Source organism: Actinia tenebrosa, unplaced genomic scaffold, assembly GCF_029948245.1.
Source record: "Actinia tenebrosa isolate PJP-AT-01 unplaced genomic scaffold, QUT_ActTen_1.0 PGA_scaffold15__27_contigs__length_11533743, whole genome shotgun sequence".
Lineage (NCBI taxonomy): Eukaryota > Metazoa > Cnidaria > Anthozoa > Actiniaria > Actiniidae > Actinia > Actinia tenebrosa.
Window position 1 is genome coordinate 237,592 of NW_028292575.1, and position 13,147 is coordinate 250,738.

Below are 13,147 nucleotides of genomic sequence, written 5' to 3' on the forward strand. Positions count from 1 at the left end.
TAATAATAATAATAATAATACTAATACTAATACTAATACTAATACTAATAATAATAATAATGATAATACTTATTATTCAAACATGGCCCAAAACGTCCACAATAAAATTAAAGCAAACGAACAAATATCCGATCTAGCAAACGAACGAAAGAACAAATGAACGAGCAATTACACAAACAAGCAATTAAAGATAGATGCTTTTATTTAAACGAGGGTTAATGTTTACAGTAAATATACAATAATTCATTGTTATCAACAGTGAATTATTGTATACCTATAGACATGAGTAAAGCTTTTGATCATGCACGATAAACCAAAATTACCACAATAACGGAATGAATGAAAAACATTATTCATATTAAAACTGTACTTCAAAATTTCCAGAGTGTGCTAAAAGGACAATCGGTTTGGAGAATAAATACATCATACCTGACAGCAGTTTTACAGCAACTTCGCAATACGACCACAGATACTATCCATACCACGCTAGACTTAACAGTGACTTGAAAGGATGGGCTGCAAAGACAAATACAGATCCAAATGACTATCTACAGATTGATCTTGGACTTCCTTACGTCATCTGTGCTGTAGCAACACAGGGTAGCAGTGATAGTGGTGAGTGGGTGACACAGTATAAGATAGGTCTGTCGATGGATGGTAGTCGATGGACCACATATCAAGAAGGCGGAGTTCATAAGGTATGGTTCACAAGAAAGACGTCGGAAGGCATCTTTAGAGGGAGAATGTTCAAGAGTTTTACTTAATTAGCTTACTTAGCCCGTTGGTTGTTTGGATGGTTGGATTGATAGCATTGGTTGGTGTAGGTAGGTTGATAGCATTGGTTAGTGTCGATTGGTAGGTTGCATTGGTTAGTGTCGATTGGTAGGTTCGTTGACTCGTTAGCCTTTAGGGTAGTTGGGTTTGTTAGATGTTTGGTTGGTTGATTGGTTCGTCGGTTGATTGGACGGTTGTTTTATTGGTCAGTTGGTAGGTAGGTAGGTAGGCTAGTTTGTCGGGCAGATTTGAGTGGTTGGATGATTGTTTGTTTTCAGAGTGACATCAAAATTTAACGTTTTTTTTTTTTTTCAACCACGGGCTTGCATATCACATTTATAGGTCTTTCAAGGCAATATCGACCACAGCATTATTATGCTAAATGAACTTACAAAGAAAACCACAACAAGATACATGAGATTCATTCCAACGGCTTCTGGTGGTTATAAGACAATGCGAGTAGGGGTTTTTGGTTATCTAGAAGGTACGTAAATACCACTCAAAAATTTAACTACAAATACATAGTTCAATGTTTCAGCGACGGCTAAACATCCAACATTGACCTGTCACTGAAAAATGACAATCGATGAAAATGGTAGTGACAATGTAAGACTAATGTGTATTTTCGTGTGGCTTATTCAGCTTGCTTTAAGCAACCGATTGGCATGGAATCAGGAGCTATTCAAGATGGCAGTATAACAGCTTCATCTGCTAATCATCCGGCCAAGAATGCAAGACTACATTACATATCAGGCTCATCGTGGTGTGCCTCTACAATAAGTGACTCTAATCTATATCTACAGATTGACCTCGGGACATCTCACCTTATCTGTGCTGTGGCTACACAGGGAAATAGCATGGCAGATCAGTGGGTGAAGACGTACCAGATAGCGACGTCCAATGATGGATCATCGTGGACTACGTACACAGAAAATAGTGCAACGAGGGTAAGTCTGGATTAAATGATGACTGCAAAGTCATGCATTCACCTAAATATCTATGCTAGGTGTTCTTTCAGAGTAATATGCATACATTATTCCAGTTCCCAACCAATCCAGTCCCCAGTTTTGACGCAAATGAATGCAAAATAGCTTAGTACTGCATGAACGTAGTATGCTTCCAAACGGAACCCACTCACACTTTATAAAAAATGCCAGGTCTGACATAAACAAATCGTTAAAAACATATTCAACAGATATTCTATGGTAACTATGACCGTACAACCGTTATAAGACAAGTTCTGTACCATGGTATTGTTACAAGATATCTACGTATTGTACCTAAGACATTCCATACTACCAGCACAGTGTGTTTGAGGACAGAGATATATGGATATCCTTTCCAAACAAGTGAGTTTATTAGCCCGGTGGTAGTGGTGGTAAGGGTTGTTGGTAAAATGGTGGTGGTGGTGGTGGTGGTGGTGGCGGTGGCGGTGGCGGTGGTGCTGGTGGTGGTAGTTGTGGTGGTGGTGGTGGTCGTCGTCGTCGTCGACGTCGTAGTAGTAGCAGCAGCAGTAGTGGTGGTAAATGAATATTATTTCACTTTTTCAATGATTATAAATAAATGGACTCTTTTCGGCTATATTTTCTAGGTTGTTCTAGGCACAGTGTTGGTATACCAAGTTCATTATTCATACCTGATCACAGATTTACGGCAACATCGGAATATAGTAATGACTACTTGCCTCATAAAGGAAGACTGGGTGCTGCCTCAGCTTGGGCTGCAAAATCAAACACAAATAGCGGTGATTATCTACAAGTCGATCTTGGTGCTGTTTTCTACATATGTGCTGTAGCTACTCAAGGGACTGCGTTCAGTGCAAACGAATGGGTTACAAAGTATAAAGTATTATATTCAACAAACAACAATCAGTGGAATACATACACAGAGAGTGGAGCTGATAAGGTAAATTAAACCGATATACTTAATTTACATTTTAGTCAAAATACTACTGTATAGAATGGGCTGAACCCAGGTGAATGAATGTTTATCGAAGTAACAATATTTGTATTATGATCATCCGTCTGGATGTAGTCCTGAGAAGGACTGTTTGATGGGACTGACGTTTCGACAACCTGAGAGGAAGTCATCTTCAGAGTCAATTTGAAGAATGTGAAGAATAAAATATTCCCATCAAAAAGTCCTTCTCATGACTACATCTACCCGGATGATCATGATACAAAAATTCTTACTTCGATAAACAAAATACTACTATCAATTTCAAATTTTATCTCATTTCGTGGAGGGTAAAGAGGGAGAAAATATGATAATATCAAATCGTTACAGTTTCTACTATCTGATTACATGTAGGAGTTTACAGGAAATACAGACAAAACCACAGTTGTTTCCCATTTGATAACGAACCGATTCAAGGCCAAGTTTGTTCGTGTGCAACCGATTACATATAACACACATAAAGTTATGAGGATTGAATTCAAGGGGATTGCAGCAGGTACTAATTTCACTGGTGGTGAATTTGATAGTCATTAGCTATCACGCGTTGCATCATGGGGCTGGTTTAGGGGACGCTTTCAGTAATACTTATATGGTAACAAAAAGTGCGCTGACATGACACTGCCACAATCACAGCACGGCACGGTCCATACGAAACTTACTATATATTACGCATTTTCATAAATCGACAAATTGATAAATAAATATTAGCCATCGCTAATGACCACTGCAAAAACAGCAGTGGCACAGCTCAACGGTGTCGAACTGAAAGCCTGTGAAGGCGTCTCTATCAGCCGCTATACTGCCCATGTATCATGCCCCAGAGCACAGTTCCAACCAGTTTGAATTAGTTGGGGTTGATTTGAGAGGAGGAAGGAAAAATAGGAAATGCTAATGTTCTTGTTAAAACTATACAGGTTGTATTTCATCTCTTGGTCTGGAAAATTCTAAAGTCAAAGACTCGCAGATAACGTCATCTTCATCATCCGATAATTCCCATACTGCACCACGTGGTCGTCTGTATGGCAGCTCGTCATGGTGCAGCCAAACAAATGGTAATAATGAATACATACAGGTTGATCTTGGAGAGATCAAGACAGTGACAGGTATTGCAACACAAGGAGACAAAACTGTAGACAAATGGACAATTACTTACAAAGTTAGCTACAGCTTTGACGAAGGAGTTTGGTTTGAATACCGAGAGGGGGCATCTTCTAAGGTAAAAGAAATAAAAATTCATGGATATTATAAAAACAGAATCACACGTCACTTCGGAAAAAACCTTGTACAAAAGAAGACGCATATTCCTACGTGTGACGTCGAAGAAATGCATTCAATTTCCCGCGTATTTTCATAGAAAAGTTTTGACGGGCATGCCGGCCAGGCAAGTGGGTGCACAGCCACACATTGATGAATGACCTAAATCTAGATCTTGGTTATCAGTTATCATTATGACGCGAAAAATGCAAAGGCCAGTTAAACTGATTTGTCGGTTCCTTTCGTGGATTGCGGTATTTTTCCAACGAAAAAAGCTGGAAAAACCTGTCCATCTTTCCTTAATAAAACCCTTGTAGAGTAAAGGGTAGAAAGATTTTCCCAAGGAAAAAGGCTGGGGAATTCTGCCTATCCTTCGAGAGCCTATCAAAATTTGCCGCAACTTCATTCATTAATAGTCAGCGAACAAAGAAGATACCCGGCTTTTTTATAACCTGATCAAGGTTTCTGTTTTGCAGACTTTCGATGGAAATACTAACAAAAATGACATCAAAGTAAACTGGCTAACCCATCCAATGGCAGCACGATATGTCAAAGTATTTCCCCAAGTTAGTAAAATTGGACATTGTCTCCGACTTGAGCTTTATGGATGTGAATTTTGTAAGTAAACGTCATGAAACCATTCCTTTCTTTCTCAAACACACAATTGTTTGGAGTGACCAAAGACTTCGTATAAAGACGTGGAGTGAAACGTCATCAGGGCTTTACATTTCGGTCAAACTAAGAATAAAGTCTGCAAATTATTCCTGTTTTCAACGACAACAAAAATGCTAACTTGTTGTATTACATATTTATTTTAGTCTATCCTCTATCCGCTTCACTGAATACTGCTAGCATTGTCCTTCCAAGCAAAAAGAACAGTTCTGAGAATCTAACATGTAGTGTACTTAGCGAACCCCTTCCTGATATCCAGTGGCTGAACAACGGAACGAAGATCAGTGGTGCCACACAAGCAAGTATCCAACTGGTGTTTAACTCTGCTGATGAGATTGTCTCCACTTACAGCTGCTCAAGTGCAGATCCTAGCAAACGAGCTGTTATCTGTACTAAGTTTTACACATGCAGAGCGAAGTACATCTTTATTGTACCTAGTGGAACAGTAGATGAAGCCACTGCTAAAGTCACCGTTTATCTAAGTGAGAACTCATAACTAAAATATTTATCTCCGTTTTACAGTCACATAAAGAAAGTTTTATCTTCGAAACATGGTAAAAGCGATCGAGGCACTAAATTCCAATTCTATCCAGCGAATTGGCCGTGCCATGACTTACGTCATCCAAGAGGATGTTTCAGGTTCGACAGAAATTATGAAGACTTGAAGACCTATTCAAAAGTGGCGCGTGATTTGGTTATGCACACTGTGAAGTTGTTAAAATAATTCCAAATTTCTTATTCGTTCTGGTCTTTTTTCTTCCGAAGATGTATCAGAAGCTCCTAATGTCAGAGCAGTTTCGTTCCAGCGTTCTATACGCTTGACCTGGATCCTGCCAAACCCATCTGACGAGGTCGGGGGAATTACCAGCTGCCTGATAGAGTTCAACAACCAGAGTTCTATCAAGGCCATATCTGTTGGTCATCAAGCTTCTCCTTTTAATCTAACCTACCTTCGCCCTTACACGAACTATACTGTGAGAATGAGAGCAATAAGCGCTCCGGGACAAGGACTGTGGAGTTCGCTTGTTAGCGTTAGAACCACCATTGCAGGTAATATTCATTATTCTTCGTTTTTACCTAACTACCTCGCGGGTATGCTTGTCATAGTTTCTCAATTAGTTTCTTATTTAACCTCGATATAGCCAGCATTGTCGGTTTCTTGTATTCTTTTAGAAATAGATGTAATCGTTAAAATAATAAACAAGGCGGCTTCTAATGAAGTTAACAGAGAAGCATGTTCTTGGGTGCTTGACATCGTCGGCGCCATACTGGAAGAATGAAATGAAATAAGACTTTGCTCGATTGGCAGACAGTCATACCCTTTAGAAACCTTAATTCATTGATAAAATCAGGGAAGTGATTTATATTCTTGCATACACTTTTGTAGAGCCTGATGGTATTCCAATGATCACAAAGCTAACAGCGTTGACATCCAAGAGTATAAGTATTGACTGGCAGGTATTTACTAAGACAAATATATAGTACTACGTAGGCTTGAGTCTTATTATTAGAATGAGGCACCGTAAAGTAAGTACTAGTTTACTGTCGGCATCCTTTAACTGCATCCTTCAACTGCGGAGTAAGTAGAGGCCTTCTAGGTAGCCGTAGAGGTATACACTAAGTGGTGTCTTAGGAGACATACTGAACCACTGACACGACACTGACACACATTTGTCCAGCAGCGATAAACGTCAGTAGCCTAAATCATGAGTACTAGCTTTTTCCCTTTAATATATGTTAATTAAGAAGGACCATAATCTAGGGGTCATTTCTTACGATTCTTGTATATAGTAATATATATATTGGAAGTTCTGGAGTTGCCTTTTGAGATTCAAGTCAGTTGTACTCCTGGCAGTTGTCAAAGCAAAAAGCCTTTTTTTAAAAGAAATTTAATATACATTTTCTGAACCTTTTTCTTGAAACAAAATTAAATATATATATTTAGTTTACTCAAAGTGATAAAGTCAACGGACCAATGGTTGGGTTCAGGATAACATACGGAAAAGAAGGAGGAGCAACAAATATGATTGACATTGGAGATATTCGAAGCTACAACTTGACATCTTTGGAAAAGAACACAAACTACAAATTCAATGTTTCTGTGAGGAATACACAGTATGTTGGCCAACCAAGTGTGGAAGCAGAAACAAGAACACTGGAAGATGGTAAGATCGTAGGATGCAGAAATTTCTTGAAATCCTGTCATGCATGTCGCTAATGTTTTGTAATATTTCGACTTGTTTTTTAGCGCCGGAGTGTGCACCAGTCCTGAAGTCAGTTCAAAGTCTTTCATCCAACAGTGTTCTGCTTATCTGGTCATCACTTCAAAATCTTAAGTGTACTAATGGTGTCTTACGAGGGTATAAAGTTGTTTACAGGGAAACAAGAAATGACTCACTGCCTTTACAAGTACATATGGTTAACATCCCTTCCGCCATAACAACAGTAGTACCAGGACTCGTTCAATCTGTGGAGTATGGGTTCCAAGTTCGGGCGTTTACTGTGAAAGATGGAACACTCAGTAACTCACTGTTGGCAACTGCTCAGCCAGTAGGTAAGCCGAGAAAATGTCATGCCTTCCTCTGAGCAGGAAAACACTAAAGCTAAGAGAGAGAACTCATAATTAGAGACGTCCTTTAGCATGAAATTCTTGCTAGGTACCGCAAAACGTTAACTGCAGTGCAAAGTCTGGCGTTTTCCGTCAAACTTTTGACATTTTGAAGTTGTTGCTGAAAGAACCGCCATATTGAATTTCATTGATGCCGAGTGCTTCTTCGTGTTTGCGGGCGTGTTTCTAGACTTGATCCCTAGCAGCAAGCGGTAAACCTGATGCTATAGTGTAAGGCTATGTCGATCATACCTCAGTTTGATATGTGCCCAATCGTTTATTTTTTTCCAGGTAACCTTTCCATTGTTAGTGAGAAAATGAAACCTTTAGTCAGGGCTGCCATTGGTGAAAAAGTCAGTATTGGTTGCTATGCGACCGGCGCCCGACCGATCAGCTACAATTGGTTGAAGAAAGATGCACCAATGGACAGTTCATCCATAAACGTCCTGCATAACTTCTTATTAGTTGAAATCAAGTCTGAATTGGACTTCGGAGTGTATCTGTGCAACGTGACTAACAATAATGGCGAGGCAGTTTCGTATAAGGTCAGGATTGAACAGCTGGAAATCTGTGAGCAAAATGGAGGCAGTGGTAAGGAAAATCGATCTATTCTGGTCAGCGGCACGAATAAAATAACGTTAGCATTTACTGGCTTAAAGAATCAAGCATTGTCACGTTGTCTCAACGTATCCACGTGTGAGAATTGCTTGTAAGAAATACAGAAGAAGTGTTACGAAAATGATTGCAAATAAGTTCCTCAATCTCAATAGACAGAATCTAAATAACGAAAATAAATAACGTCCTATTTGTAAAATAGCTCGTAATAGACCTTTCCCAAATTCGCATGACTTCATTTCGAGGTTCAACTTAATGTAGTAATGCATTTATTGTATTTTATCAAGTCAAGCCTCGACTTGGAATCATTGTTTTGTTGTCATTCAAGTGAATTCGGGAAAAGTCTATTCCCGGATCCTAACAAGATGACGTCATTGGTAAGAGCTGGAATGGGTATTAGAACTGTCATTAGTTGCTATGGGAATGGTAGTCAACCAATCAGATACCACTGAACATTAAACGGCGCTCCTATCATGAGTTCGGTAGAATTATTCAAAACGTTCTGGTCATCGAACCTAAGACGACAAATGATTATGGGATTTACGTTTGTAACGTAACCAATGCGAATAGCACAGATTCTTATCCAATCAAATTGATGCAACTGGAGAATTGCAAAGGACCTAATTCAACTCAAGGTTTATATATGTCAGTTTGTTAATTGCTTAAAATTATTCTTTGGTTGAAAAATTAATGTTGAATTTCTTCGATTTCCAAAATATTTTCAGGTAATGTTACGATCTTAAGAGACAAAATGACTTCCATAGTGAAGGCAGCCTTAAATGAAAGAGTTGTTCTCAGTTGCTATGCAACCGGATCTCCACCAATCAGATACATCTGGACAAAGGATGGTTCTTCTATCAACAGTTCATCCATAAGTGTAATAGGCAACACAGTGATTGTCGATACAAAGACCGCAGGGGATTATGGGACATATCTTTGCCAAGCAACAAATGGTAACCAAACAGCTTCTTATGAGATTAAACTTAAGCTTTCGGAAATATGCCAAAAAAGACACAATTCAACTCAACAAGGTTAGTTTACTATCTTGTAGTGGATATTAAGTCGTGCTTTTTTTAAGAATCATTCCCAATTTTCATAGTTTCGATAGAGTCTCTTGGAAACTGCCTGCCAGTTTACGCTGCAAACCTAAAAAAAGGATTCCATTCCTACTATACCAAATTGTTCAACAGCCTTAAATATTTTAAACTTTCAATTGTTTTCAATTTCGGATTTAAAAATTTTAAGAGATGAAGTCTTTGATTAAGACATTACGTTTTCAAAGAAGATGACATCTTTCGCTGACATTTTTAGCTCATTAGAAAATATTATTTTTTTAGGCAAGTTACGAATCTTAACCAATCTGATGATGCAGTCAGTGAATGTTGCTATTGGAAACAGAGTGAGCATTGGTTGCTACGCAACCGGGGTTCCACCAATTAGATATACTTGGACAAAAGAAGGGATTCCAGTGAACCCTTCTGCAGTCATACCAAATATTTTGGTTGTAGAGCCCAAGACGTCAATAGATTATGGGAACTATTTGTGCAATGTGTCAAAAGGAAATGAAACAGATTCATACTCCATACAAGTCAAGCCTTTAGAAAAATGCGAATCCTGCCCCGAGTCAGACAGGAACCAAACACAAGGTCAAATAAATCCTTCATATATATTAGATGTTTACTTTACCAAAGAGACAAATCTTAATTATCGGGAAGAACGTTTATCACAGTTATACAATATCATCCCTAGAGCCTGCGTTCTTCGTCGTCAGCACCATAAGAATACTTCCCAATTCCATGGCTCTTAATAAGTCATCATGCTGTACTATTACGTTATCCAAAAGCTAATAGGAAAGATATAAATAGAGGGCGAAAGAAAGTCCCTCTGACATTTCTCAATTAGCAAAAAAAAAATTTTTCCATATAAGAAATAAAAGCAAACAACGAAATTTTCAATTCACAGGAAACCTTCAAATTTCAAGAGAAAAAATGATGCCATTGATTAGAGCGAGGTATGAGGACAAAGTTAGTCTTGGTTGCTATGCAAACGGAGCTCCTCCAATCAAATACAGCTGGACAAAGAACAATCATTCAATAGTAAATTCAGAAACGATTAAAGTTTTAGAAAACGTCGTGGTTGTACGTCCCAACACAGCTGCAGATTATGGGACGTTCGTATGTAGTGTGTCCAATGGAAGAGATACAGCATCGTACGTTATCAAATTAGAGCACTTGGATATCAATGGTAGTGGAAATGCCAGTCTGAGCCAAAGTGTACAAGGTCAGTCACCATGTTTCGAAGTAATGATGGAAAGTGGGAGGATCCCGAGAGAGAAAGAGAGAGTGAGAGAGACTAATACATATCTTAATTTGTTCATTTTGTAATTATTTTCTTCAGACTTCAAGACCACATATCTGCCAATTATACTCGTCTTGGCGATATTTATCATAATATTGTTCATAATTATCATCGTCTTCTTGGTTCGGCGGCGACAACGAAAAGACAACGATTCTACAAAACCTGATTCTTACATGAAAATGGACGAAATTATTCGATCACGAAACGAGTCAGCACGAAATGTCGATGAATCGCTGCCACCAATACCTACAATTTCTACAGCAAGCGCCAGCAATACACAGACAGAATCTCACTATGATAGTATTGATTGTGGTTATGTGAATGCTGCAGCATTGACAAAGACAGATGAAACAAATGTTTATACCTTGTAGAACAGTAGAGCTTAAGACTTGAGCTTGGATGGGTAATTGATGAAAATACTTACGAGGGAGGCTTTTAGTATAAACAAATAGTTTGAACACTTTTCTTAGGCCCCGTCCACACTATGCCGGATGAATTTGAATCCGAATTTTTATTTATTCGGTTGGGCCTACCGTCTACACTAGTCCGGGCGAATCCGGAACAATTCTTCACCGAAAACGAATTTTTTCGAATACAGTCTCCAGAGTGGAAAAATTTGAAAACGCCGGCTAGCCGTATAAGTGTGGACGGAGAACATTTCGTATCCGATTTTTTTGGAATAAGATGATGTCATGATTGTCATGGGAACATGGCGAGATGGCTAAAAATTCACCGCGGGCTCAATTTCAGCTTCGATGCACATGCTCAGATGTGCAATGAAGCGTTTTTGCCGCCTGTGATCGGACTAGTGTGGACGCGAAACATTTTATCCGTTTTCATGTGTGGACGGAAAACTTTTTTTTCGGTTTCGGTGTGAAAATTGCGTATTCAAATTTATCCGGCATAGTGTGGACGGGGCCTTAGAATCTCGAATTAAATACATAATTTGCATTCGATACATACCGCTACAGACATGCGCGTTTGTACAGCCTCGTCTAATTGTAAATTGTTTGCCAAAAAGTCAACAATGTAAGGAATGTATGGCTTTTACTTTATACTTTCATATAAGAACCTGTCTCATTTGTCAGGCTGAAGTGGTTCTCGTATATTGGGTGCTTTACTGGCTAAATACATTGAAGCCTGGTGGTTCTTAATCCACTGGTTGTTTTATCGTATGGGGAGTTGTTACTGTATCTGCGGGGCATTCCATAGTCTCTCCTTTTATTAAATTCTGGATATTGACGAGAAACGTGATATATCTTCCAACAAGGCGGCTTCTTTCACGAGAAAACCACGTGTTACATAAAACAACTTTGATTACCACAGGCAGCACGAAATTAGTGGGTATGCGAAAATATCCATATCAGTACCCGCATCATGAATAACTATTACTTAGTGTTATTAACAATTCCTCTGTTTTCTTGAGAAATGCATACAATACTCGAAATATTAACTAGTAATTAAAGTAAAATTTTTTTCTACTGTTACATCTAGTGAAATTGAGTCAGTAATCAAGAAATCCAACAACAAATGTTCTAGCCTCTTCGATCCTATACCAACCTCCTACAGTCACCAACATTGTGAATCAGTCTCTCACACCTATTATCCTACAAAGAGGCCATGCTCACCCCTATTCTGAAGAAATCAGACCTACACACTGAAGACCTGAAGAACTACAGACCGATATCCAACCTCTCCTATATTTCAAAACTAATCGAGAGAACCGTAGCCAAGCAGTTAACCAGTTACGTTCAGACTAACAATCTCGATGAGGCAATGCAATCAGCCTACCGAACACACTCTACAGAGACTGCATTATGTAAGTCATACAGCGACATAACATTATCTCTTGACCGAAATGAGTGTGTTTTGCTCGTATCACTGGAATTGTCCGCTGCTTTTGACACGATTGATCATCAAATCCTATTAGCTAGGTTGACACATCGGTTTGGAATCACTAGTAAGTTTCTTCCGACTGGATCAAATCCTAACTTCAGGGGAGGAAGCTGAGAGTGGCTATTGATGGTTCTCTCCGACTCAAAAGATCTAGAATTTGCGCCACAGGGCTCGGTTTAGAGCCAAAACTGTTCACAATGTATCTAGCTCCACTTGGTGACATTGCACGTCATCAAGGCGTTAACTTTCATGCCTATGCTGATGATTGCCAACTATATATCGCCTTCTCTAAGGAAAATACCTCGATGATAAAGATCAAGATGGAAACCCTTCTCATAGAGATCAAACAATGGATGTCTTTCAACATGCTAAAACTTAATGAAGATAAAACTGAAATACTTGCTGTTCAATGGTCCACGACGAAATCCAGTTGACTTACAATGCACTCACTGTTGGGGATGAAGAAGTCAGTATTTAACCGAGTGCATCCGCCTATTGGGTGTCGATTTTGACACTAACCTCTCACTAAAACAACACGTCATGTTGCTAAGAAGTGTTTCTTTATACTTAAGAACATGTATAAGATCAGACGTTGCCTTGATGAATCCTCGGCAAAGACAATGGTGCACAGTATGATTACCTCTAAACTCGACTATCGTATTGCCATCTTATGTGGGATGCCTGATTCGACACTAGAGCATCTTTATACCAGAGTACTGACAAAGAATGTCAGCACGTTTTGTTTCTCAACGGGCCAAATATGAACACATAACACCAGTCATGAAACAACTTCTCTGGTTACCTATACGACATCGAATACACTATAAAAATCTGCTATTAACCTAGAAGTCAATGAATGGTCTTGCACCATCGTACCTAGAGGAGATGACGAATAAAAGACCATATCCATCTTATAGTACCCAAAATCAAACACAAGACCTTTGGTGGGAGATCTTTTGCATTTGCGGGAGAGTTTGAAATAATACAGTTAACCTTAGTATTTTTATATATTTT

At 38.9% G+C, this 13,147-nt stretch overlaps 1 protein-coding gene across 1 annotated transcript; it reads left to right on the forward strand.

The window, feature by feature from the left end:
* The first annotated feature begins 282 nt into the window (after positions 1–282).
* Positions 283–11,274, forward strand: LOC116294329 (uncharacterized). Its single transcript, XM_031701918.2, has 19 exons — positions 283–286; positions 385–698; positions 1,117–1,258; positions 1,417–1,721; positions 1,970–2,123; positions 2,366–2,679; positions 3,085–3,226; positions 3,645–3,946; positions 4,461–4,602; positions 4,803–5,138; positions 5,422–5,706; positions 6,044–6,114; positions 6,602–6,821; positions 6,905–7,210; positions 7,556–7,855; positions 8,605–8,910; positions 9,217–9,525; positions 9,842–10,159; positions 10,277–11,274. The coding sequence occupies exons 1-19, from the start codon at positions 283–285 to the stop codon at positions 10,606–10,608; spliced, it is 4,602 nt and encodes a 1,533-aa protein (XP_031557778.2). The 3' UTR covers positions 10,609–11,274.
* The last annotated feature ends 1,873 nt before the right edge of the window (positions 11,275–13,147 follow it).

Coding starts and splice junctions, on each gene's coding strand:
- LOC116294329 (XM_031701918.2), top strand. Junction 5,139..5,421: donor TAAAGTCACCGTTTATCTAA/GTGAGAACTCAT, acceptor TTTCTTCCGAAG/ATGTATCAGAAGCTCCTAAT. Junction 9,526..9,841: donor AGACAGGAACCAAACACAAG/GTCAAATAAATC, acceptor TTCAATTCACAG/GAAACCTTCAAATTTCAAGA.